The 26,579-nt window shown below is 41.0% G+C and overlaps 1 protein-coding gene and 1 long non-coding RNA gene across 6 annotated transcripts in view; one reads left to right on the top strand and one right to left on the bottom strand.

Moving 5' to 3' along the window:
* PCSK5 (proprotein convertase subtilisin/kexin type 5) overlaps window positions 1-26,579 on the bottom strand; it is a 457,779-nt gene that overhangs the window by 199,930 nt on the left and 231,270 nt on the right. For all 4 annotated transcript variants that reach the window (XM_072837738.1, XM_072837739.1, XM_072837740.1 and 1 more), the window contains exons 11-12: window positions 5,941-6,058; window positions 4,533-4,721 (exon numbers count right to left, since the gene is read on the bottom strand). In XM_072837738.1, the coding sequence (XP_072693839.1) occupies window positions 4,533-4,721; window positions 5,941-6,058 (307 nt within the window). The remainder of the gene's footprint in view (window positions 1-4,532; window positions 4,722-5,940; window positions 6,059-26,579) is intronic.
* Window positions 1-26,579, top strand: part of LOC140639509 (uncharacterized) — a 71,354-nt gene that overhangs the window by 38,969 nt on the left and 5,806 nt on the right. The window contains exons 1-2 of one of the 2 annotated variants that reach the window (XR_012036203.1): window positions 10,999-11,624; window positions 12,309-12,540. This is a non-coding gene — a long non-coding RNA (uncharacterized lncRNA). Of the gene's footprint in view, window positions 1-10,998; window positions 11,625-12,308; window positions 12,541-26,579 lie in introns of those variants that run through there. The other variant, XR_012036205.1, reaches the window with a different exon arrangement.

The following is a 26,579-nucleotide window of genomic DNA, read 5'->3' on the forward strand; positions in this document are numbered from 1 at the left end:
TTTGGGCAGCAACAAAAATGACTCAAATATAAACACTACATTTAAACAGAGTTAATTATAGAAGCCTATAGGTTCTGCAGACTCAAAAGGGTACCTTCTCTCTACTTGAGACCATAATTAGAAGCAGAGATATTCATCTGTAATTAAATTTAGAAAGAAAGGCAAAGTTTCGGCTTTCAGTTAGAAGCCAAAACTTGGAACAGAGAGCCAATACAGCTACACTAAATCTAAAACTCACTGACTGGGGCCAGGGTGGGGGGAGGAAGGGGAGATTCAGGGGGAGAAAGACAGCTTTCATAATTCTAACAAATGCAGCTGAAGGACGAATCTGATGAAGCAAGCTTTTGTCTGAAAACATTTCCACAGGCAGAATTTGAATATGTGGTGGTATTAAAAAAAAAAAAAAAGGCCTCCACCTGAGGTTGTCCTTGTCTGAAAACATTTTAAAGGAACCTAAGCCCACCTAAAGCACTGCCCCCCCACTGCCAATGTGAGACCTCCAGAGGCTCCCCAGAAGTAAATCATTTGTGCTGATTATCTGGTTTAGCTTTTTTTGTTAGGCAGGGTGTGCAGGCCAAGAGGAGGACCGGGAGGCTTGGGAGGGCAGGAGAAAACAAAGGGATTAGAAGAGACTAACCTATTTGCCCATTGCAGGACTGCTTTGTGTACTCAGCGCTCCCACCCACTAAATTATCAACCTGGCTTGCCAGGGGTGCTCGCATGCTGGGCTAATGGGGTAGGCTCAAGTTCGACTGGATCTGAACGCGGCTGAGTGCCTTCCAGGGCTCAGCACCTGCAGATGCTTGGGTAAACGTTCTTCCCCCAACAGCTGTTCTCCACGGGAGTTCCAGCAAGTGCCCTGTGTCAGCAGGGGCAGGGAGGCCCTGAGGGGTTCCAGACGGCCCACACTAGCCAAGTGTTCAGCGACCTTGCAGAAAATCGAATCCCAAGGAACTGCTGCGTGGTGGGGGAATAAATAACACTGAAACAATCCCTTGGAGTAGGAGAGATGGCGCGGGGACAGTACTTGGCCACCTTGGCTCTACCCCTTCATCTCAAATGACCCCTCCACTAAGGAACCTCCTGTGGTGAAGAAACTTCGTAAGTGGTCCTCCTTAGAAATCTTGACTTCTTTGAAAGAAAGATAAGCATCCAACAGGGCAACCATTTATGGCTCTCATTAATAATCTCTGACACACTATTTCCTTCCCAAACTTGACCTATCCTCCTTGAGGAAGTCTCATTGCCTTTCAAACCGGCATGAAGGACCCCAGGAGGGAAGCAGATCTTCCCTTCATCAGCCTGTCCCTACCTGTCTTCTATGCTTCTTGTCCTCGGCTCCAATCCAGGGAATGGGCCTTGAGACAGAGCCATGGTTAGGGGACGCAAAACTCCCTGCTTACTAGGTCAGAGACTAAAGGGTTCCGAGTAGAGATTTCCTCTCATCAAAGGAAAGCTTCAGAACGTGCCAGGAGGAGAAAAATGCCAAAAGAAACTGTCTTTCCATAACTGTCAGGAGAAGGGATGCTCCTAGCATCAAGCCAGGCAAGGGCGGGGGAGCCAGCTTTTGGGACTGGGTGCACCCAGGAAACAGCTGCTCTGAGTGATGTATATGGGGAACCATGGATAAATGAGTTCATGACAACCTTTACATCTCTTGGGTGTCTCCAGCCCTTGGCCACTCCAGTCTGCCCACCTCCTTGGGGTGGTTACTTATTTTCAGGACTGAGATGGAACACATGCAAAAGAACAGCCCTCTAAGGAAATGTCCCAGACAGAGAAGACACACTCCAGGTGGCAACTTTATTCCTAGGGGGTCTCCTGGATGGCGGAGACTGAGGTAAACTTTAGGACTCCTGGTCCCTGAGCATCTGAAATACCTGCTTCTTTTCTCTGGTACAAGTCAAGCAGCCCTGTTGGGGTGGGCACTTTGTCCTCTGCTAAGAATGTGTGTCAGGTGGAAGCCAGTGTCACCGTCATCCTGTGACGGGGTCCAGGACTTCCCTACTTACAAGTCTGCTCACCGAAGTCATTCCTGGGGGGGAAGCCAACAACAAATACTGAAATATGCATGAAAAGCCCAGAAAGTCTGAGGGCTCTGAGCTTTCCAAGCCCACAGCAAATGGGAAAGGACTGTTTTCTCTATAACAGAGGAGGCTCGAACGACATTGGCCCCACATGCGTGCAGCAAACCTCTGCGCCTCCGTGTTTCACCTGGATTCTCTTTCAAGTTTAATGCAGATGAATAAAGGCAAAGAAAATGAAAGAACAGAGAAAAAGGTCTTTCCTCGCTGCAGTAGCAACAGCTGGTGTGACCCCGTAATCACGTAATTGTGCATCTGAAGGCCTTGCCTGCTGGAAAGAAGCATCTGGCAGGTAGTGGCAATTATCTGGCAGGTAGCAGCTGAGACCCCTGTTTGTGGAGGGAGGAGGGCATGGGTGGCACGGCCAGTGATCTGATGCCAAAGCAGCCTTCCCTTCTTTGCACCTGCATCCACTTATTCTGGCAAAGCTGCGCTTCATAGAGCACTAAGCCCACGTTTTCCCACGCCCTGATGGAGGACTTTAGGTTTTAAGGAACACACATCTTCCAAGCAGAGAAGTAAAATGTAATTACAGATTTCAGAGTCTGTTCCCCCAGTCACTACCATCCAGAAATGCAACTGCTCTCCGTTTGTCCTCACAGTCCTAGAGATGATGTTGGGGATTTTGCAAAGCAACTGGCACTTGCTCATTTCTGGTTCTGCAGGTTTGCATTGGCCCCTGGCCTTTCCACAACCACAGCCTCTCCACCCTGCTGCCTTGTTGTTAGTCCTAACAAAGACCACCATGGCCGCAGTCCCCAGGCTGTGTGGGCAGGTGGCTATGTCTGCATAGAAGGTTGGCTTTCATTTGGACTATATATGCCATTCATGAGATGACTTTTGCTCCCATTAAATGTTCATCTTGTAGAAAAAAAATCAAATTAAAGAAGCTTCTAGGCCTCTGGCTGTGGTTTATATCTTCGAACCATAGAGGGGACAAAGCGTTTAAGACAACCTGCATTTCCCCATTCTGGTCCCACTTTTTGGCAAGCACCTGCTGCCCATGCTCCCAACCATTCAAAAACCTACGGAGCAGGGATGCCTGAGTGGCTCAGTGGTTGAGCATCTGCCTTTGGCTCAGGGCTTGATCCTGGAGTCCTGGGATCGAGTCCCACATCGGGTTCGCCTCAAGGAGTCTGCTTCTCCCTCTGCCTATGTATCTGTCTCTCTCTGTGTGTCTCTCGTTAATAAATAAACAGTAGGATCTTGGCAATACAGTTACATCCTGGGCCAGTGTCTGGAGGGAGCCGGGAGAAGGCAAGAGGCTAAGAAGAGAAACTGAGTACCCTCTAGAGCAAAGAAGACTAAAGGGCCAACCTTTCCAATAGGGGTCAGCCAATTCCAGTCAGCCCTCAAACCAAATCCAGCCTGCTGCCTGTTTCTGTAAATAAAGTTTTATTGGAAAGCAGGCATGCCCATTCATTCACACTGCCTAGGGGCTTTTGCGCTCTGAGGCAGAGGTGAATAGTTGCCACAGAAATATGGCCTGGAAAGCACAAAATATTTACTAACTGGCTTTTTGCAGAAAAAAAAAAAAATTGCCCACATCTGTTTTAGAACAGAACTTCCTCTAACATTGAACAAGACCTGGGCAAGAGAATCCAGTTAATCTGTAACAAACATCAGCAGCCACTTAATTAAGGGCAGAGGAGAGAATCTCAGAGGACTAAGGAGTTAGTGCTCTGGCATTTCTTTGTCACGATAAAGAACAACAGGTGGCTTTCAAGTTTTCTGTGGCATCCTTGCAATATTATCCAAGTAGTAAAAGTGATACTATTTGTGCCTACAGATTCTAGGCAGTTTGACACTCCCTCATTTTTTATTTTTATTTTATTTTTATTTTTTATTTTTTATTTTTTATTTTTTATTTTTTTAATTTTTTTTTAAATTTATTTATGATTGTCACAGAGAGAGAGAGAGGCAGAGACACAGGCAGAGGGAGAAGCAGGCTCCATGCACCGGGAGCCCGACGTGGGACTCGATCCCGGGTCTCCAGGATCGCGCCCTGGGCCAAAGGCAGGCGCCAAACCGCTGCGCCACCCAGGGATCCCCTCCCTCATTTTTTAAAGAGAACAGGTTGATTGATTGATTGATTGGCTGTGGCAGCGGGGAGGGACAGAAGGAGAGGGAGAGAGAGAGAGAGAGAGAGAGAATCTCCAGCAGACTCCCCACTGATCATGGAGCTCAACCTAGGACTTGGTCTCACGACTCTGAGATCATGACCTGAACCAAAATCAAGAGTCAGACAATCAACTGAGCCACCCAGGCACCCCTGCACTCCTTCTTCTATGTATGAGCAGTAAGAGCTTGGACTGTCCCATCTTGTCCCATCTAAGTGCACCCTTAGTTGGTTCTTAGCACATAAGGAGCAGCTGACTTTCTACCTTCCACAACAGCTGAGTGTTGGTGTCACCTCTATACACTGGTGGCCAGAGGCCATCACAGTACCTGTTGGCCAAAAGCTGGGACCTGGTTCCTGAGGGCGAGGTCAGGTAGATGGCCAGGTCTCCCCTCCTGGGATGGGTGATGGTTATGCGCACAACTACGTGCTCCAGGTAGTTGACGTGGTGGTTGGGGTTATCAGAACAGCCCGAAGCTTTGTAGATGGAGCGCACTGCACTGTTGGGGCGAATCGTCCTGCAACAGAGAGAACAGAGTGTTAGCATAGTACACAATGGGGTTGGGCTGGGTGGACCTGCGGGCCTGGAAAGATTACACAGTGACATGCAGGTGGCTGGTTGCTGGATACTAACTGACACAGTGCTATCACCCAAGGCCACTTTAAGGATTAATCTGGGTTATTAGTGGGAAAGATGTGAGAGAATAGGAATTAAAGTTCTTTTATCTTCATGCAGGGAGTAGCTATCGAACTTGAGGGTACCACCTTGTTAAGACACAGAGGGCTAAGCCCCTGCCCATGATGTCTGATTCAGTAAGGCTGAGGTGGGCTCCAAGAATTTGCATTTCTCCCAAGTACCCAGGGGACAGTGATGTTGCTGATCTACGGGATATACTTTTTGGACCACAGGTAGAGGGTACAGTGGTATGGGGAAGGCCTGGGGATGACCATGACCTTGGTTCAAATCCCTGGTCTACCATTTCCTTGCTCTGTTACCCATGGGCACACTCCTCCTCTTGCCTGAACATTCCTGGCTTCTTCACTAGCTTCTTTTCATGCCAAGGTCCCTCCTGAACACTGGGCTCCAGTCACGCTGACATTGGTTCAAGTGTGTGTGTGTGTGTGTGTGTGTGGCTGATTTGTTTCTCACCTCAGAGACTGCCTGAAGTTATTTTTTTTATTTTTTGCTGTTCCTATGGTGACTCTTCCTCTCTTCATAGTCAAAGCTTGACTTTCAGTCTCTGAGACTGTCATTGAACCACAGGAAAACTGTGTCCCCTACTTCTTATTTTCTGTCCATTTTATATTTCCAACGTATTGTTATTTTTACATATTATGTTGAAAAAATAATTTGTAATTATAGGTTATGTACTCAGTTTCCAGAATACAAAGCTTAGCTTTTTGGAGTTGCTGAATAAGGGAGAAGAATACTTGAAACCATTAAAAAGAAATATTGGCTGAGCAGAAACCTTAAGAATGCCCATCTGCAAGGGTCCTCCAAATCCCCTGCTAAGAGATGCTTTTAAGGATCCTTGGGTCCTATTATGTAGATTTAACAGCTTAGCATCCTAGGCATTCTATTAGGATGTTATAATTGCTCTACGGGGAAAAAAAAAAAAAAAGGAAAACTACACAAGCTTTCAGCTTCCATGTACAACAAAGGCCTGTCTCAAGCACTTGTGGGGGCCTGATCCCTTTCAGGGCATCCTTTGGCTGTCTGCTTGCAGTGAACATTACTTGATTTGTCGGTCCGTGCTCTCCACACACACGCGCTGCTGGGGAACGGTGGTCCATTTCTCCGCTTCCATCACCATGGCTTCTGCATCCATCAGTCCAAAACCATAGAGGTGGCTCACTATGGAAGGCAAGAGGCTGGTCAGCTTCATGGAGGTTAGGAGAAACCTAAGCTCTATATGTTGAGGTCTGCTTTCACTCAGCAGGGAGCCCAGACACATCCCTCTGGGATCCTTGCTTTCTTTCTAGCAATGACTGAAAAGCACAAACAAAATCACGCAAGTGAACAAACCTAACAAGAAAATAAAATGGCTATATATTATTCAGTGATTATGTATCAGGACTAGGAACATGACTATCACTTATGAATTCTTACTAGGTGGCAGGCATTGGACCGTCCCTCTCCATGATCTTAAGATGTTAGTGCCATTTATGATCATCATTCAGGAGAACAGAACGCTGAGGAACAGATAGAAACCTAAGACCGAGTAGCAGTTCAGTGGTTGAGCTGGATTCTGACCTGCATAGTTTGGCTCCAAGGCTTTACTGTTAACCACTTCAAGTGATGACATCATCAATTTTGTAAGATAATTAATAGGTTTAAAGAGAAGTGACAGTGTATTATACCCTCTCCTAGCACAACAAGAACATACATGCAAGAAATATCAGCTTTCTGACATATCCAGGAGTTAGGCTGAATATCTCAGAAGACAGAAATTATTACCTTTCCTCCAGTATGTGAAAAATTGATTAAACTTTATGCATGCAACATTTGGAGGCCTCGACACCTTTATGCCACTGTCTTTGAATGTTGTAATCTTTTGGTTCTCAGTAAGAATATCTATTGATCGAAATCTGAATTTGACAATAACCGCCTCAGAAATTTCAAATACATATATGAATATTTTAATGATGATACAGCAATATCCACGTGTTGTTCTTTTAAAAAAATACATTAAAATCTCAGTGAATAGTTAAAAATCTCCACCCCACATGAAACTCATATCTTTTTGTTTTAAATATTTTATTTATCCATGAGAGACACAGAGACAGAGAAAGAGGCAGAGACACAGGCAGAGGGAGAAGTAGGCCCCATGCAGGGAGCCCGACGTGGGGCTCAATCCCGGGTTTCCTGGATCAGGCCCTGGGCTGAAGGCGGCGCTAAACCGCTGAGCCACCCAGACTGCCCATAGCTTTATCTTTTTTAACACAAAATCATACTGCTACCAGATCTGTTGCCTAAAACATTTTCCTTATAACATTATTTTACGTGAAAATGTCTGTAGCTGCCAGGCTGATGGATTAAATACTTCAGCCTGAAATTCAAGACGTTGTATAATATAGTCCCATCCGACCTGCAAAACAACTTCTTCACCAGAACCTGTGCTTTAGAAAGCTCATTCCTTTACAGTTCCCAGTCACACCTTGCTCGTTCTGCCTCACTGCTTTTGCTCATGCTGAGACCTTGGCCTAGAATTCCCTCCTAACTGCTCTATGCAATACATTCTACACCTGGAACTTTCTGGAAGGCTTAGCTAGTCTATCTTCTCCTTGAAATATCCTCTGACCAATAAAAGTCACTCACTAGACATTTACTGAAATGCCATCTGTCATGAATGAACTTTTCTCTTTTCTAGTCCCTGTAACTCTAATAAATTTGTCAGTCCATCCACTCTTCTGCCCATCTAGCCATCTAGCTATCCATCCACCCATCCATGCATCCATCCAGTATTTATTGAGCGCCTTCTCTATGCCAGGTGCTGTATTACACACTGCACTTTTTATTTGTGTCATTAATTGAATTGCTAATTAATTCCATCAGCACACATCTTTTTACCCCAACTATATTTTAAATGGCTTGATGGCAGGAACTAGGGCTTATATTTCCTCCTATGTTTCATGGGATTTAGTAGAACTTTATACATATGGGGGAAAAAAAGATGATTGCATATAAAAAAGAAAACTGTTAGGATTCAGAAATACTGCTTTATTTCTGAAATTTGCCAATTACGTAATTCTTGACAAACAAGATAAAATAGTTAATCCCTAATTTCCTTGTGATATGATTGTCTGTCCTGTCACCATTACTAAGTTGATTAAGTATTATAATTTGTCCCATGTGAGAAAATCTTCGTCAAGACCTATACAAATGTAAGGGTTCATTATTATAGTACCAGGTACTCAGCCAGACAGGATATTCTGAATGAAACTGAATAAACCTTCTTAGGTATTGCAAGAATATATGTGGGATTCTTACATATGTACTTTTTTTTTAATATGTACTTTTGTAACTTCTTTTATAAATGATTATTTCTTGATTAAAAAGAAATGTATATGCATTGTGAAAACCTGGAAATACATCCAGAAAAGAATGAAGAAAGCAAAACTCACCAATAACCTCATCACAAATTGGTAATATATACTAACGGGTCTGTATTAATAACTCTGTATATGTAGTTGTAGTTACAGGACATGATGCGAGGCCATTTCACCTCCTTAGTTAAAAGACAGTCAAAGTGATCCATGTGTTACAGGAGAAATGTCAAGCGTGGGCTTAAGGAAACCGAATTGTAGAGATCTTTTACGCAAGTTCATGGAAATCCCAGGTTCTCGCTTATCACTTAGCTATCTATATAGGCAATGACCTGTATCATTTCGTCATGGACATTCCAAGGCACTGTTTTTCCTAGAGGAACTGAAATTCTTGCCAAACATGCTATATGCTAGGCCAGGCTCTCTAACTCTGCACAGTACCCGAGTATCCCCACACTAGAGTCAAGTGGTTTTAAACCAACACAACTTACCATTTGATCTCAGTTTAGGGGAAAAAGAGGAAAGATTTGACTGGCAAGTAAGGGAAGAAGCTGGGTGGGGACTTGGCAGGGAGGGGGCGCACAACACAAGGGCTGCCTGGACTTTGGTTCAACTGTACTTGCTGCTGCCTCAATCCCCAGTAACTGTCGACCTAACAACCATTAGGACATAAATTAACACCTCGAGTCATCAAATACAACAAACACTTCAGGCCTGAGAAACCACCACTTGAGTTAAGCAGAAAAGCACCTTGAGTCTTTATGAAGGTCATAAATTTGTTTCCTTTTCAGAGTCAATTCCTACCCTCCAGAGACAATGTCCATTCATGCAACACTCTAAGTAGATGTTCAGAAAAGAGGCTGAGTTCCAGTTAAACTACAAACTGGCAGGTCAATGGAAAAAAACATCATATTAATAGAACATTAATAAATGAAGGAATTAGATTAGATCAGTAAAGGCTATTCAGTCAGTCATGGAGATTTTTAGTATTTTAAAATACTGGAAATTATTTGTCCAAATCATAGCCTAAGAAAAAAAGAAAATAAATTTATATCTTTTTATGGAGGGGGCTGCTGATAGCAATATTTCAACTCCATGTATTCTGACTGGCAATTATTTGTTTGGCTTTTAGTAAATACTAAGAAAATAATCACACAATGAATGTGTTAGGAAGGGAAACTCTTTTAAAATATGATGCCATCCAGGGAAATACCCATTAAACAGTTGAGAAGCATGAATATTTTTTCAAAAATATAATTGACATATAATTTTAAAAATATTATATAAAGTTTTTTTACTCTAAAATGACCTATAAATTCAGAAACAGACCTTTCTTTTGGTGATTATCTGGGTCAAGTCATCTTGGCCATCACACTGTCACCATGAGGGGCCTCAGGAAGTGGGAATGCCCATGAGTGGCTGCAGAGCACCTAGCTAAGAGTAGTGCTTCTGTATGGATTTGTGAAGTGAATGAATGCAACTGACAGGAGAAATTTAATTCACCAAGTGGCATACAGTGTTTACATGAGAATTACAAGGGAAATCTGGAGGTCTGTCCTTTTTATTACCAACTTCTATGAAGTCTTCATTAACGCACCAAATTTGAGTAGAGAGCCAATATTCACATTTAAAAAAAATTATGATTGTAGCAAATATACCAGGCAAACAACTCCTTGTACTATGTCCATCCATACCTAAATTAGTTTTATTTATGCACATTTCTCATGCCAAGCTCAGAGCAAAACCTGAGCATGAAAATAACTTTATGATGATCAAGTAGAACTGTCTCTGTGCAAGCCATGAGTACTATGCAAAACTCTATGAAGATAACGGTGTGAGGAGGAATCCAAGCAGCTGAAACTGAATTTCATGTCTATGAATGTGGGCAGCAAACATTCAATTATAGTTTGAACATTAATTAAGATTCAAAAATCAATATTTAGAAAGCTATCAAGGGAACAAAGTAGGTTTACAGAGTAATTAAAGATCTTGAAATTTACTGAAGTAAATTTCAGAAAGTAGAATGATGCTGGGCAAGCTGAAGAAGGGAATCTGAATACTTGAATAACATTATATTTGCCTCATTAGGCTGCATGACTGTTTATGCAGATAAGCGGAGAAAAGTGGAATTGTCTGGGCCAGAACTACAGCTAGTTTTTATTCCGAGGAATATGAAAGCTTCCCTGCTTGGGCCAGCTAGATGAATGAGAGAAGGCAGGGAAATAGATAATGTTCTCCAGCAGGTGTATTTCCGCTTTGTGATGAGACCAGAAGTGCTGAGGGAAGCTAATCGTTAAGCATGTGAGGAAATGACTGCATAGTTTGGAAGCAGATACACTTAAGTAATACAATAGCTCTAGCTAGGAGGCCTGAACGGTTCTAGAGAAAAGCTAGGAAGCTCAGCAGGAAAAAAAAAAAAAAAAAATTAAAGTTCCCAAGCACAGGAAGCTATAACCAAGGGAAATTTGGGATGCTTTTATGTCTTTTTAGTGGAATATCCTTACTGGAGACAGCTATTTTTTTTTTTTTTTTTTTAGATTTTCTTAACTTTATTTTGACAGAAAGAGAGAGAGAGAGACAGAGTTAATTCACTAGCAGGGGACAGAGAGAAGCAGATTCCCCACTGAGCAAGGAGCCCAAAGTGGGACTCTATCCTAGGACCCTGGGATCATGACCTGAGTGGAAGGCAGATGCTTAACCATCTGAGCCACCCAGGTGCCCCTGGAGCCAGCTGTTTTAAAGTTTTTTCTTTTTCTTTTTTCTTTTTAATACTACACCGAATGGAAAGTTCATGAGACTCTGAAGGATATAATAAAGGACTTGATTGGTTAAAAAAGTTTGTTTTCTAAGTTTTTGAGCACTTGCATCTTTTAATACCAATAATTGAGTGACTACAGGATATACAGCAGCTTGGACTTATACCTGTATTTGTTACAATGCACATAATCACCAACATAGGAAACGTGGTTGATAAATTAGGCTCCATTATTTGATTATTAGAAATGCTGAGCTGAAATTTGGAGCCAGGTGAGATGACCCAAGAGGGAAGGGTGGTATTTGGATTGTGCTTTGGTGCGTGACAAGTTTTAAAGTTTTCAACGAGGCGGAGATACCAGGAGAACATTCCAGGGGCCAGGATGCAGCCTCCTGGTTAAATAATCACCAGGTCTGTGTGTGGTTTACTGGGGCGAGGAGGAAACCAGCAGCCCTGGAGTGGGTGGTGTGTGGGGTGAGTGGTCAGCAGGGTATGGGCATTAGTGGTAAACATGGCAGGAAATAAGGGGGTGAGAGCAGACTGCTGTGGAACTGCGAGCCAACCACGATTGTGGGGTGTCCTCTGCCATCAATCAAGCTGTTGCTATTCTCATCTACCTGTAAGTAAACCACCAGACTAAAAGGTAGTTACGCAAATTCCTTTCTTGAGGGGGGACTGCTTGATCTGTGTGGGTAGAGACTCCAACTCAAGATCAAAGAGGTCCTGCAGCTGTCAGAGGCCTGTACCTTTGGGTTCTTTGATCCTCACGGCACTAAACCACCTGCTCTGAAATGACTGCTCCCACCAGGGACCCTGTGCCTCCTGAACCAGTTAATCAAACCAAGCCAAATGCGAGGACGAGGAGGAGGGAGTGAAACAGGAGAGGGCCTGTGACACTTGCCTTAGGTTGCCCGCTGAATCAGTACGGCCCTTGTCAAGCAAAAATAAATAGTTAAATAGGAAAACATAAAATGTAAGATTCCTAAGGATGAAAAATTGGAAAGTATGCTCTTCTGTCCTCCTATGTTAGCATTTCTACACTTAAATATTTTGGACAGATGGAAGGAGGATGCTTCCAGAATCACCCATTTCTTCCCTTTTCTTAATCCGTTTCTCTGACATCAATCTCTTCCTTACGTACCCTTTTAGGTTTCAGTGTGAAAGGCACATAAGCTTCTTAGCAAGTCAGAGCAACAGTTACCATGATTTCTGTCTCCTGGTGCAGAATGCAGACTCCCCTAGGGCAGGAAAACAGAGCCGACACCTGCCTTACTCTGCATGGTTTGTTTTTATTTTTCCCTAGCTCTTCCTAAAATCTCAGGCGCTCCCAGCAACTCCAGCCAGATCCGAACATGCCAGCCGTCACCAGCCATACTGAGGTCTTGCATGTGGAAAGTTTCCAGACACTGCTACCTGGCTGTCTGCGGGGTCTGCACTTCAAAGCTCCCCTTGGGATGGGTTTGGTCAGCAGCTGCAGGGAGTCTGACAGGCTCATCATTACCCAGACGAAATAAGAAGAGCTTAGGAAAACACTGGTGAGCGCTTCTCCATGTGCAATGTATTTCATTACATACGGGCATATATTACATGATGTATTATATTCTACATGCATATGTAAAAATATAGACTTTTTTTTAATTTAAGGAGTTAAGATAGGAAGATATGCCAGCCTTCTCTCAGGGGTCTCTTTCTATTCTAAGAAACCATATTCTAACATGATTATAATAAGCAAGTAATTTGCTTAAGGTAATTGACTAGTATTTCTTGAATGAAGGTAGAAAAACATTTTAGCAGCTTGGGGAGCTAGTCATACATCCCAGGGTCTATGCAGATCACAACTGTGCTTGTTTTTAGGAAATTAAGATTGTTTGGACAGAGTTGAAAATAAGATCTAAAACGTACTACAAGGGACTTTGGGTAACAGCTAATTGAAGATTAGACTGACCATTTATCAGCTCACCAGCCTAGATCTTCTTGGCGTGTAACTTGAGCAAATAATTACTAGCCTGGGATCTTGAGTGAACCAGCAGCCAAAATTCTTATTTGTGAATCACTTACATATTATTTTTAGGTAACTCTTCATTTAATTTTCCCTTACGTTTGCTTTGTCCTTAAATTCTCACAGAAGGAAGGAACAGAAATTCTGGTTGATGTTTATTCCCAGTGAATGAGTTTTCACATTTAACCACTAAATTAAAGTTATTCCTTGCAATGGGAATGTCACCATCTCATTGGGAAGAAAGTTAATACTTATCCTTCTAGGTTTCAAGTACTGTGTAAGGCTTCTCATGATCATTCCTTTTCATTTACATAAAGCTCAAATAATTTTTAAGCTTGGGAGACCAATAAATAATATTCCTGTACTCTCAGAAAAACTCTCAGAAAAATAGGCCATTAATGAGGACCATGTATTCTCTTAGAAGAAAAAGACTCGAGTTGCTTCTTAAAAGATTTAGATTCACGGATGTTTATCTGGGGCAAAGCAATGAAAGCAGGATATTTGGAGTGGTGGCTTCCTCAGGAAAGCTGTGTGGCCCTAGAATCCCTTGGGTGGATTTCTACCTCAGGCAGTGAGTAGCCAATGATCAAGGAAATGACATAATCTAATTGATATTCTAGAAGGAGGGATCTGGCATTGGGATACAGCATATGAAAGGAAAGGAAGCAAGCAAGTAGGGAACTGGTTATTTCTACACTGCAGGCATGAGGGATCATAAACTGGGTTATGGACATGGTGAATGAAACAAAAGGTCAGCTAAGGAGGGTGCAATGAAATTTCACAACTCACACATCATGGGAGACTGAGGAGAGAGAGAGGGCAGACGGTGAACAGGATGATGTAGAGAAGAGTAGCCCCTGATGACAGAGGTGTATTTTAGGGAGAAGCTATTTAGTAAAAAAGATGACTGACAGATCCTGTTCCAGGAGTTTTGAGTTCACAATGACATAGGGGGAGCCCTGAGCAGAGATTCTAGATTGGTAACGGATGAAGCCAACATTGATGATGTAGAACAGTATCACTAATAAGAAGGTGCTACTCATAACTGAAAGGAAGGCAGAGACATGGGGGGGGGGAAGCTGAGGAATCAAGAGGCGGTGAGAGGGAAGGTGTGGGGAGAGGGCCAGGAGTGTGCAAGCTCCCTCTAGAATTCTTCAAGCAACAGACCTTAGGGAAATGGCTAAGGTAAAGGAAGGGATCACTAGTGTCAGAGAGGGAGGGCTTTATCTTTGCATCACAAAAGGCAAGGAAAGAGATCTGGAGTGGGTAGATCAAAAGCAGGAGATCATACACAAAAACAAGAGGCTTCTTATTTGGCAAGCAGGAGATGGCTGAAAATCTCGGAGTAATTTCACTTCAAAGGTGGAAAGTGGAAACAAGATTGCAGAGAATTACAGAGGGGCTCAACAGTAAGCAAACGGAAGCAGCTAATTCAGACTACTTGCTGGGAATTTTTAGTTGTAGAAGGGAGGACCTACCTAAGGCAGTAGGAGATGGAAAATGTTTTCTCCTTCCAAGATGGCAGGGGCGGGGGCGGGATACATAGTTTGAAAACAGAGTTATGGTCTGGTTGACAGGAGAATGATTGCAGCTCAGTGCAAAGGGCCAAGTGACTGACAAGGGATAAGATGGTTTTTATGTTGTTGTTGTTGTATTTATTTTTTGAGGGAAGAGATGTTTTGAGGGCACCTTTCAAACTTGGGATTCCCTGCTCAAACTAAGGAAAAAGAAATGACTTGAGACTTTAGGTTTTCACTTTTTCTAAGGCTAGTGCTTGATTAGCACCACTTAAATGCACAGAAAAGAAGGTAATTCACTACATGTGGTGGAGGACTTGGATCGGTGGTTCCTGGACTTGCGTGAGCATTAGAATCACCCAGAGGACTTATGCAAGCACAGGCTGCTTGGTCCCACTGATTAGTGGTTTTAAAGTAAGGTCCAATATAAAGAACTTCTACAACTCAACACCAAAAAATGCCACACTATCTAATTCAAAAATGAACAAAAGACCTGAATAGAAAATTCTTTTCCAAAGAAGACATGCAGATGGCCAAGAGGACACATGGAAAGAAGCTTAACATCACTCATCATCAGGAAATTGCAAAACAAAATCCACAATGAGATCACCTTATACCTGTCAGATTGGCTAAAATAAAAAAACACAAGAAACAACAAGTGTTGGCAAGGATGTAGAGAAAAAGGAACCCTTGTGTACTACTGGCAGGACAGAAAAAATGGTGCAGCTGCTGTGGAAAATAGTATGGAGGCTCCTAAAAAATTTAAAAAATAGAAATACCACATGATCTAGTAATTCCACCACTGTGTATGATCCAAAGAAAGGAAAAAAATACTACTTTGAAAAAATATATGCACCCATATGTTTACTTTTACTGCAGCATTATTTACAATAATGAAATGATAGAAGGAACCCAAGTGTCCACAGATAGATGTTTAGATAAGGAAGATGTGGTACACATACGCACGTGCGCACACACATACACACACAGATGCGTGCACACTCCGGAGTATTACACAGCCATAAAAAGGGCTGAGATCTTGCCATTTGACATGGATAGTTTGATGCTAAGTGAAGTAATCAGGCTTAAAAAGACAAACACCATACGATTTCACTCATATGTGGAATCTAAAAAAACAAATGTATGAACAAACAAGTGGAATCAGACCTATAAATACAGAGAACATGGTTGCCAGAGAAGGGGGGTGGAGAGATGGGCACATACATGAAGAGGAGTGGGCAGTATGGGCTCCCAGTGATGGGACGAATAAGTCACAGTAACAAAGGGCACAGCACAGGGAACACGATCAGTGACACTGTAATCGTGTATGGTGACAGGTGCACTTGTGGTGAGCACAGTATAATGTATAGAGAAGCTGAATCACTATGCTGTCCACCTGAAAATAATGCAACATTGTGTGCCAACTCTACTTAAATATGATTAAAAAAAACAATGAAGAAATTAAGGCCCAGAATTTGCATTTTTAACTAGGTCCCAGGTAATACTGATGTTGGTCCAGGGACCCTGTCATGAGAGCCGCTTCCTGAGGGTGTCAGGGCTGGCATCTCTCCTGCAACCCCAGTTAATAAAGCCTGGTTAATTAGGTTGGCATCTTCAAAATGGGGTCTGGGTCTTTGGAGGTGGATTCTTAAAGACCCTTCCCTTATGCCAGTAGCATAAGAAATCAAAATTGGCTGTACAATATACCCTGCTAATGTCTTTTCATGGGGATCATCACACAATTTTTGCTTCCCTTATAGAGATATTTTCAGAAGAGAATCATTCCTAATTAACCTATACATATCCCTGACTCATCGAGCACAGGTTGTTCTAGATAGTTTCTTCTTTGGATGCACGTTACTCAAGGAGTTAAAGTCTATTCATTCCTAGGCCAGAATCCAAGTTTGACTGAGATGAGATACAAAATCAAGCTGAATTGCAATGTTGAAAATAGTAAATGCTCTAAAGGTTCTATTTAATGCATTTAAATCTATCTATTTTATCTAATCTTACTGTCTCTATAGTTGGAGTACATTTAATGTATCAAACATGTTTCCCCAAATAAGACGCCCAGAAGAAATTTTATATGGAAGGTAAAAATAATATCTTACATATGCATTTTATTATGTATTAGCTAATGAAATCTTTACAACAGTCCTATTGGCAAGATAGTATTATTCAGATTTTACAGCTGAAAAAATAAGCCTCATAAACATTAAAGGAACTTGCCCAAAGTCACACGGACTCAATCCCAAGTGTTCAGAATCTCTTTGCATCATGCATGCATCCATCGATCACTGTTGTCTATAAGGCACCCAGTATTTCTGGCAACTAATTTCTCAAATCAAGCATCATCCTCAGAATAACAAGATGGTAAGGGGAGTGGACACATTTCAAAAGTTTATAAACCACAAGCGAACACGGCGGCAGTTTTATCCTCTTTGCCTTTTGCAAATCAGCTGCATGAAAACTGCTTGCTTCTTCAAGGCTCATTAAAATATCCTGTGCAGAAAAAGATGTATGTGGGGTTTTGGAAGGAAAGTTAACATCTGGCCCATAACCGTTTTCCCTGTTCTTGCTGAGGGTGACCTTCCTCAGTCATTTCTATCAGGGATTTTCTCTGAGTGTGAAGACATTATTCACACGAAAAAATATTTTATATTCAAGCCTAGACCATTTTTTAAAAATTAGAGCTAACGAGGCATGTGTGGGTGGAAGAACGGCATTGAGTGGCAAAGAACAACTTTGCATTTGTTAACATCCAGCAGCGATCACAACACCCTTCTTCTCTGGCTCTTTCAAAGATGACTCTGGAAACTTCAGGGTGTACCGTGTCTTCTGGTATAATACCATAAGACGAAGCCTGTTGAAGCCATTATCAGGATGTGTGATAGAAGTTTAATTGCTTTGAAATGCCTAAGGCTAGCAAGATGTGAACATGTGTAAAGAGTTTAAATTGAGATTTTAAGGGGAAAAAAAAGTCTGGATCTATTTATTTCATAGAAGATGTATCCAGATGGATTCTACAAAGCAACCGCCTGGCGTGTAACCATACCTTGCTGGATGCAGTGGCCTTAGGAAGTTCTGGATAGAACTAGGGCAGGATTCATTTTCAGAATCTCCTTCTGAGACTTTAGATCTGGTTTACATTGCAGGTGTTGGCACTAAGATCTCTCCAGAGAGAGAAAAAAAGAAGGATGGGCTCCACCATCTTTACTAAATAAAACCGTAATTTAAAAAGATTCATCAGAAGGCCCTTTTTTCCTCTTATTCATTAGGGCTCCTTTATCGATCCTGAATCAGTTTTCATGGCTGAGGCTGCCATTTACCATTAACTCAGTGTGTGATGACACCAAGTTTGAGCCCCGTCCCTGAGTGGGGACAGAGTTGGTGCTGCTGTCTATGCTGGGAATACTGAGGTCAGAGTCCAAGCTGATGTGCATGTACAAATTCCAATCAGAATTTCTCCCGTGCACCTCAGTCACACTGCTCCTTTCGCATTGAAAACTCTATTCCACAGGTGGTAGAAAAGATGGGGAGTACCTTCACATGACAGCTTGATGATAATCGCAGAAGCTTCGAATAAAGCCTTCATCACTGCTTTATGTCTGTGCTCAGGCAGCCCGTGCATGTCAATATTCAAAAGGACTCTTCACCCCAAATATAAATCTTCTACTGGCCCCAAATGATTATACATTTGAATTCATGAGGCATCAATCATTGTTGGTCGCAAAAAATGAGAGAATGTAAAAAGACTGTGAAAAGAATAATAGATTTGGACTTGGCACTCACACTCACTTAAAATTCTAAGATTTTACTTCGAACTCTGTCTCGAGAGCTGTGATGAAATCATCCCAGACACTGGAAGACTCTATTTGACTCCAGTAACACTGAGTTAGTTTGCTAACGAAGGCTTTGTGAATGTCAAGGTTGAAGCAACAGGTGAAGGTTAAAATGAACAAAACCATCTCTGGGTAGGTATCTTTGAAAAGATATTTATGCCTTCGACAATCCTGAGAGAAATTACAGCAGAATTTTGTGCAATAGGGCTGCCCATGTGGGATCTCCGTGAACTAGAGAAAGGTACCTCTTTCTCTGAGGGAGGGGGGGCTTGTCCCACTCCGGGGCACATGGCTAGGAGAGTGGATCACAGGCTGGATTTCAATCTCCCACCCAACCCCTCACTGTGGCCCTCTAGCACAGTTAATAACCTGTGCAACCAACGATGGCAGTCCCATCACACAATCTCAGATATTTCTTGCATTTTTAGCTATCTGCTCTGATTCCTTAGCCAAATGTGGCTGGAACTCAGCAGGGAATTCTGAGATGCACAATATCAAATTCTAGAACAAAGCTAAACACCTATCTTCTGCCTTAGTTCTGAGGATACTTCTGAGGATACAACATGAAAAGAAGCAAATGATTTCCAGACAAAACCATCTTGCACAGTACATTAAGAAAGCATATAGTGGTAGCCTCTGGTGGGTGCAAATAAGCAATGCAGTTTCCTAGGATCATAGACAATTCTAAGTTTGCTTTGCGGCAAAGAAAAAAATTAATGTAAACTTTAAGGAAGAGAAAAAGTCATTTATAAACTGTCAATGCTTCTGTCACACAAGCTGCACCCATCTAAGAGCAACTCAAGAGGCTAGCCCAGATTTTATGTTGCTTGCTTTGTTTAAATTTCTGCAAAGCTACATGGCAAATACAGACTATAATTGCATGTGAAAAATAATTCAAATATTGGAAGTTAAGTGGCTTTCTGAAGGTCATGGTGAATGAGAATGACCAGTGAAAAGACTTTGATCAAAGAGAATGTGTAAAGCCTTCTCAAAGCACAATTTCTGGCCTGACATTTTTCAAGGAGCAATCTTGTCGCCACACCTTTTGCCTTGGGTTTATTAAAGAGTCATTTCAAAAAGAATTCTTTCTCTTCTTTAAAAAAAGAAAAAGAATTTAGCAAAGATGATTATATATCTTAACTCTAGAACACTCCTCATTCGGAAGGAAGGCAAGAGATGATCAGAAATTTCACTGAATGTCACAGCCTCTAAGGTCAGGAATATACAATTGCATACTAAGATAATATAAAACGATCACCATAGAAGAATTCACATCCATTTTAGCAAGTCTGTCTCTTACCTACATGTCATTTTGTAGGACATATCATAGGAGCAATGGATTCACACCATCAGTTTCAGAAATAAACTCTTTCTGACATCAGATAGGCATCTAGAATCAATTTGCTCAAAAGTCATTACTATTACCAACTTACTTTCTCAAACTACTGCAGTAGCTCCAAAGCATCTTTCAAATGATGCCCTTTCTACACACTGGGTCCTTTTCCTTCTCTCTGACTGTTGCTTTCCCCATGGCAGTGTCATACAGTTTTAATCCCCAATCATCCGAGAAATGCAAATAAACAAAATTAAGGGACATCTGGGTAAACTGAGTAGCCATCCTAGAACCTATTTCAGACCAGCTTCAGTTCCCAGGGGTAACCCAAATTCTCCAACATCTTCCACCCTCTTCTAGTTATTTATGCTTCTGATCAAGTTTATATATGTAGCGTTAGTATAACTCATTAACGATCAGCAGATTATGCTTTTTCTCAATACTTTTGAGTCCATTTATTGAAATCCAAGTAGTCTTATAGAAAAACGGAGCGCCCAAATAAGGAAGTTAGCCCTTTAATCAGAATCATCAACTAAAATCACTGATAAATGAAAACAATAACTCAAATTATACTAAAAAGGCGAGAATGGAGGTGTTACAAGAAATAGGTGAATATAAAGTAGTGAGTCTATTAACTGAAAGCAATAGGGGAGCTAGTTTCATCTCTAAGCTACCCACAGCTCTATGCACATTCATGCACATATATGCTCAATTTTGATTGTACAAAAATCTTAACCAAGAATATTAACTTTATTAGATATTAAAAGTGAGAATGATGCATGACATGCAGGTGACAGTTTCACTCACGTGCATACTATGAATGAAGAATGTTGCCAAATTCTGTATATAATACTGCTTTTCTCAGCCTTTCCTTTGCCACCTATGCCAGCTATGATGGCCTCCTACCCGTTCCCTGACCAAATCTTTATCTAAGTTGCCTGACTTGTCTGATGCTCTACACACGTGGTTAGCCATTTAGCTTGCTCATCGCTCTTCGGGTCTGTTTAGTCTTTTTCTGACTGTCTACTGTTTACAAAGCTGTGTCTGCCCACACCCAGACTTGTACATGAATACTCATACCAGTTTAACTCACAACCCTGGACCAGAAACAACAAAGTCATCCATGAAAAAGTGAATGAGTCAATACACAGTGGTATATTCCCATGGTGGAATATCACTTAGCAATAAAAAGTAATGAATTCCTAATAGACCTAATGATTTAGAAGGACTTCAAAAATATTACATGGAGAGGAAGAAGCCACTCCTAAAAAATTCGACTTATACGAAAGTCTACAAAAGACAATAATCCATAGCTACAGAAGTATACTAATTGCATTGGCTAGGATTGGCAGTGGCGGGACTGGTGGTGTTGGGGATGACAAGAGCACAAAAGACCTTTCTGGGGTGATGGAAATGTTCTATCCTTGACTGTAGTGATAGTTACATGGGTGTATACATTCGTACACTTAAAATGGTGCTTTTTTTCTTTATCATATATAAACTTACTCCAGTCATGTGGATTAAGAATGTATACAGATTACTGGGTATACTATTTGTCTATATAATACAGCTAAGAATCAATCCCAGACTGTTTGACTTCAGAGCCCAGGTTCTGAGGCACTCTGTTGAGTGAGTTTTTTGTTTTGTTTTGTTTTAAATAAACACAAAATGCTCAAAAAGAAAATGACTGTTGAATTTTAAAAGCTTCTGTAAGAGACTGTGTCTGTATGTATGTGTATATGTATTCTGATAAGGCAGTCTTGGCTTAAAGCCTTTTAGGGTATCTTATTTTGTAACTGAATTCAGAATCCAATTATGAGAGCTTCACAGAAATCCATTTCATTACTTTTTAGTCACAATACACTTTTGCCCTGAAAATGGCATTGCCCCTGGTTGATTACCCTCTGTAATCACCAGGTTTAGGACTTGATGATTTTTATCTTTGCCTAAAATATCAGTTGTACCCACAAAATACCAAGATTTGCTACCGGTAATAGACAAACTCGTATGCTGAAAGGAAGACTTTTAAAAATACCTGGGGAACTCCAGCCTCATTAGAATTAGTGAAATTGATTTTCATCAAGTGATTACACAAAGAGAGACATCAACTCTCTCTGAAGTCTACAAGCTTCTGCATATTGTTAAAAATAATATTTTTTGCTCACAGCTTGCGTACTGTATTTTAATGACTCAAGAGTCAGTAGGACATTGATAGTTATAATCAGTTCAGATTTCTATCACTAGTTCCTATGTTGAAGCAATTAATTACACCTGTTAATGTTTAGTAGGTTGAAGCCATGGTGACATTTAAACATTAAAACTAAATTGCAGAAAAGAATTTAAGTATGGCTGTGATTGATATACGATTAGACTATAGTCATATTGATATGTGATTATGATGTATTAGTGATGATTTTATTACAAAGCCCTTAGTATATGTTTTTTTCTCACCCTACTCAAGATTAATAAATTTCAACTCCAAACAGCATTCTAATTCACAACATAGTTCCATATTTTTATCCTCACTTCAAGGAGCAGGAAGCTGTGACATAAAAATATACATTTAAGACCATTTTTAAAAAAGACTCTTTTTATGTTTGGTATTTTCCATTTTCAAAGCATTTTCATTCAACTCAGCCTTCTCATTATGTTTGGTATGAGTTACCCACATTCTAAAAAACCAAGATACAAAAACTTTAATTGGCTTCCTCAAAGGCCACAGAAAATATCAATAACAGACTGTCTACTAGATTTAAATGTTCTTAAGATTGTGGCAAAGCCACAAAACTACTCCACACATAATTCCTTTCATTAACTACTTATATCTGGTATAGAGATAACAGTCACTTAGAGCAACTATCATTTTAATTCCATTTTGAAGATGGATTTTAAGTGTGAAACAACATACGTTTAAAACTTAAACACTTAGGGATGAAAAGGCAAAACACAACTGAACAAAACACCCCCAAAGTCTAACAAACCTAATGCTACCATTCAGTCAAAGATCAACATGGAGGAAACAACATTTTTCATTGGTAGAAGGCATTTTTAAACCTCACATATTTAGGAAGTATGAATGGAACATTCTTTCTTATAGGACAAGTAGATATTCTGGATACAGGACTCTAGATTAAGCAGTGATCAAGCTGTTTGCTGTCAGGGGTTCTACAGTACTGTTCTCAGGTAGATATTTAGATAAATCATCCACCAGACAAATGGATAAAGATAAAATATGTAAATTATGTGATTCACATCTTTTTTTTTTGTAAATGAGCAAGAAGATAAGTCCATGTATTCAATGGTCAGTAAATAGCAAAAGGAAAGGTTTTATGTTAATACACATTAAATGAAATTGAGTTCAAAGAGTACAGTAGTATAAAACATGGAATCTTGAAAGAAAATCAGGTAGCATTTCCAATAGGCACATTTTATTCAATAGAATCAAATATATTTACTTCCCTTTTTCTTTGCATTGAAAGAGAAGAACTCAATGACTTATTTCTATGGATAGGACGGGGCCTGGAATCAAACAACTGATTCTAATACTACCCCCCGACACTGACCAGGTGAATAACATTTCACTTTGACCTTTCTTCAAAAACATGATGTGCAGATTACCAATTATGTAGCTTTAATCAACGCTACCAACATCACATCAGCATGCGAAGTGGCAAAGATGAACTATTATTTGTGCAGTGAAATAATAACATAAAATATAGCTTTACCCTTTCAAACGGTAATACATCAGATATCACTTCATACACTCAAAAAAAAAGAATACATTTCAAAACCTTTAGTTTCAATTCAACAACATGGCATGCTTAATGGTTTCAGCACTTCTAATTCTTTTTAATAAGTGTTACAAACTGAAAGCAAGACAGGTAGGTATTAAAAATATATTGGAACATCTTAAAATTACCAGCCCTACCAGTGGAAATAAAATGATGGCAATTAAAGGTAATAAAGGTTATTAAAAGTTAGGGCCTTGGAGGCTAAGAAGTCATGTTAGACTGTCAATTGTTTTCCCATGGTGGGAAATCAGTTAGAAATTAAAAAAAAAATCTAGTAGTTTAGTGGTGGTCAAAGAAAGAGTCAGTGGGGATGGGGAGGTTTCAGCAACATGCTGGTAGAAAAAGAGAGACTTACATAGTCTGGGAGGGCAGTGAAATGGAAGGCGTGGTAACCTCGCTCACTTAGTTGTCATTTTTGATTTTCAATGACATTTTTTTCATTCTTTCGCCTAGTAAAGATGACAGAAGGTCCTAATTTATTATCTGATGTCTATTCCTGTTCCTAAATTTAAGAGAGTTTAACTGTATACAGTCATATCATCCAAATACAGACACTTTGAAAAAAGCTAGAGCACCGATGTTGCATGCATTCAATTGCACTTGTAACTGCTTCCGCCAGCAAACCAGAGGTAAGAACTCCTGGGGTGGGGGGCAGGGGTGGGGGAGGAGGAGGGTCAGTCTGCAGAGCACAGCCCAGACCACTGAGGGGATAGGTGTGGTGGATTTGCAGGTTGACAGATGGAAACAGTAGAATGGAGGGGAATCATCACAAAGAGCTCAGTGCTTCTGGACATAAGAGCCATGCAATCTAGAAGAATGCACAATGAAAATCCTCAGCATGGCTGAGTTGGTTCATGGATCCTCTATGCATAAACAGAACTGGTCAAAATATCTGTGACTCGTCACAATAGATGGTCACTACCTCAGATGCCTTTTCCTGCTGAGGTTAGGCTGCATTTTAGATGACCAGGGAGGTTTGCATTGACATGTTTTATAAACATGACCTGGCAGATCGTTTGGGCTTGACAGAAGGGAAGAAAAGTGCAGTGTAAAATTCTGTTTCTGTATGTAAATCATACTGTGGCCAGATCAGATTAGGCAATGCCATGCCTCCCCATTTCCTTTTGCTTTCCCTTTCTGGGTGCACTTCAACATGTGTTGGGCTGGCATGCTGAAGGTGCTCAGGAAGTGTTTGTAAATAAATAAATGAAGAGACTGCATAAATTAAATTCTGTGAAGAAAACCACCCAAATGGCAAAAAGCCCTTGCTTCTACAGCTGATTTGTCCATCTTAAGAAGCATGGAGGGAGGGATTAAAAAGCATAGAAAAGAAAAAAAAAAAAAACAGAGAAGACTTTTCATAAGACGGAAGGGAAGGCATCAAAGGAGAAGGAAATAACATTGGAAAACCCACATAAGCGATTTAATGCCAAAGTCATCTCCCGGCATTGCAAATGCTGATGGGTAGCAAAATCCGGGAATTCGGATTTCAGTTCTCTAGTGGCAAATATCACATCTGTTCATCTGGCCTCATACAAATACTTTCCTACCCTCATGAATAACCTCAAGGAGATTCTTTGATAAGTGCATGGTATTTATTCCATTTATTTTTAAGGAAACTATCTTTGGAGGAAGTTTAAAGTCAAAAGGCGTATGAAATTTAGCCAAAATTATTTACACAATGAACAACAAATAATGTTTACCTTGAAAAATGGATCTTCTGCAAAAGACCTTTCAACTATATTATTATTTACAAAGTAGCAAGAGAATATCATCTTAGTTCAGTTAAAATTGTTAAAAATTAAGATGCCATTAGCATAAAAATATTGATGAGCAGCTTCCAGTTTGGGGGCTCCCTTCACTGTGAGCTAATTGTACTATCTGATTGTTTATTGCATGTTCCTAAAATGAGAACACAGAAAAAGGAGGAGAAAACTCTGCACCCAGCTCATCAGTATGCAACTCCAGGGTAATCCTACTCTCAGAAACACACAGATGAGTCAGCAGAGCGCCACATTCTTTGGTTTTTCAAGGCCAACCTCCTTGTCTGAATGAGAGCCTGCCTGTGCCAGTCAATAGGAAGCCAGCAGCTGCTGCTGGAGGGAATCTCTTGCATTTTCCAGGTCCATAACACATGTGGATTAGAATGCATCGAGTCGGCCTCGTGGAGAAGCCCACATCAGTCTAGCTGCTAGATCATCTGGTTCTACTCTCTGCCTGGGAGGTACTGCCTATGGGTATGCCTGAAGAAATGCAAGGGCACTGCATGCAGAAATATAAGGACTTGGCAGGGTCTGGTGAGAAATTGTTCTTTAGGGTGTTGGCTCCTGGGACACGATCAGTGAGGACTATCAAGTCTCTCGATGACAAGATCCCAATACTGAATTGGTTGCTACCCTTGCTGCTTCTGCTTTACCTCATGAAAAGGAAATTCTTTTGTTGATATTGACATCCCCAATGCGGAAGAGCACCTACCAAGCCATCTGTGAAACTATTCTCAGGTTTTTTTTTTTTTTTTTTTCCTAAACACTTTAAACAAGTTAAATTGCTCAACATTAGGGCACAAGAGCAAGCCCAGGGAGGCAGAGATGCTCTCGGATTCATTTCAGGCACACACATCATGCAGTGTCAGGACTAAGTTGCATAGAAGAGGGAGAGGGGCCATGGCCACATGCTCCTGTTTGCAGGCAACTTCCGTCTTCTCCTGTCTAAGGAAAAATGTTTGGCCATGTGTTCCTGTTAAGGGAGGCCTGCAAAAGCTGGCTGACCTAATTTAAAATATGAGCTCTCGCTGAGCTCTCATTGCATGAAGCCCTTCCAAAAATTAGCTATTTTTTTTGTTTGTTCAGTTCTTATTTCATAAAAAGTCACCCATCTCTGTTCAATCCCAGTGACCTGCATCCTCTCCTTCCCCAAAGCACGTGGCTTCTCCTGCGAGCCTCTGCCTTAATCACTTTTATTTGTAGGACACTAGGGAGGGGATGGTAATGCTTAGGGTAGGGAAGAATATAGGTCTTTAAAAAATTATTCTTATTATGACCATGTTTAGATGAAATATGGGACTTGCCATCAACAAAATTACAAAACAATTC

The sequence above is a fragment of the Canis lupus genome, chromosome 1 (assembly GCF_048164855.1).
Source record: "Canis lupus baileyi chromosome 1, mCanLup2.hap1, whole genome shotgun sequence".
Taxonomy (NCBI): Eukaryota; Metazoa; Chordata; class Mammalia; order Carnivora; family Canidae; genus Canis; species Canis lupus.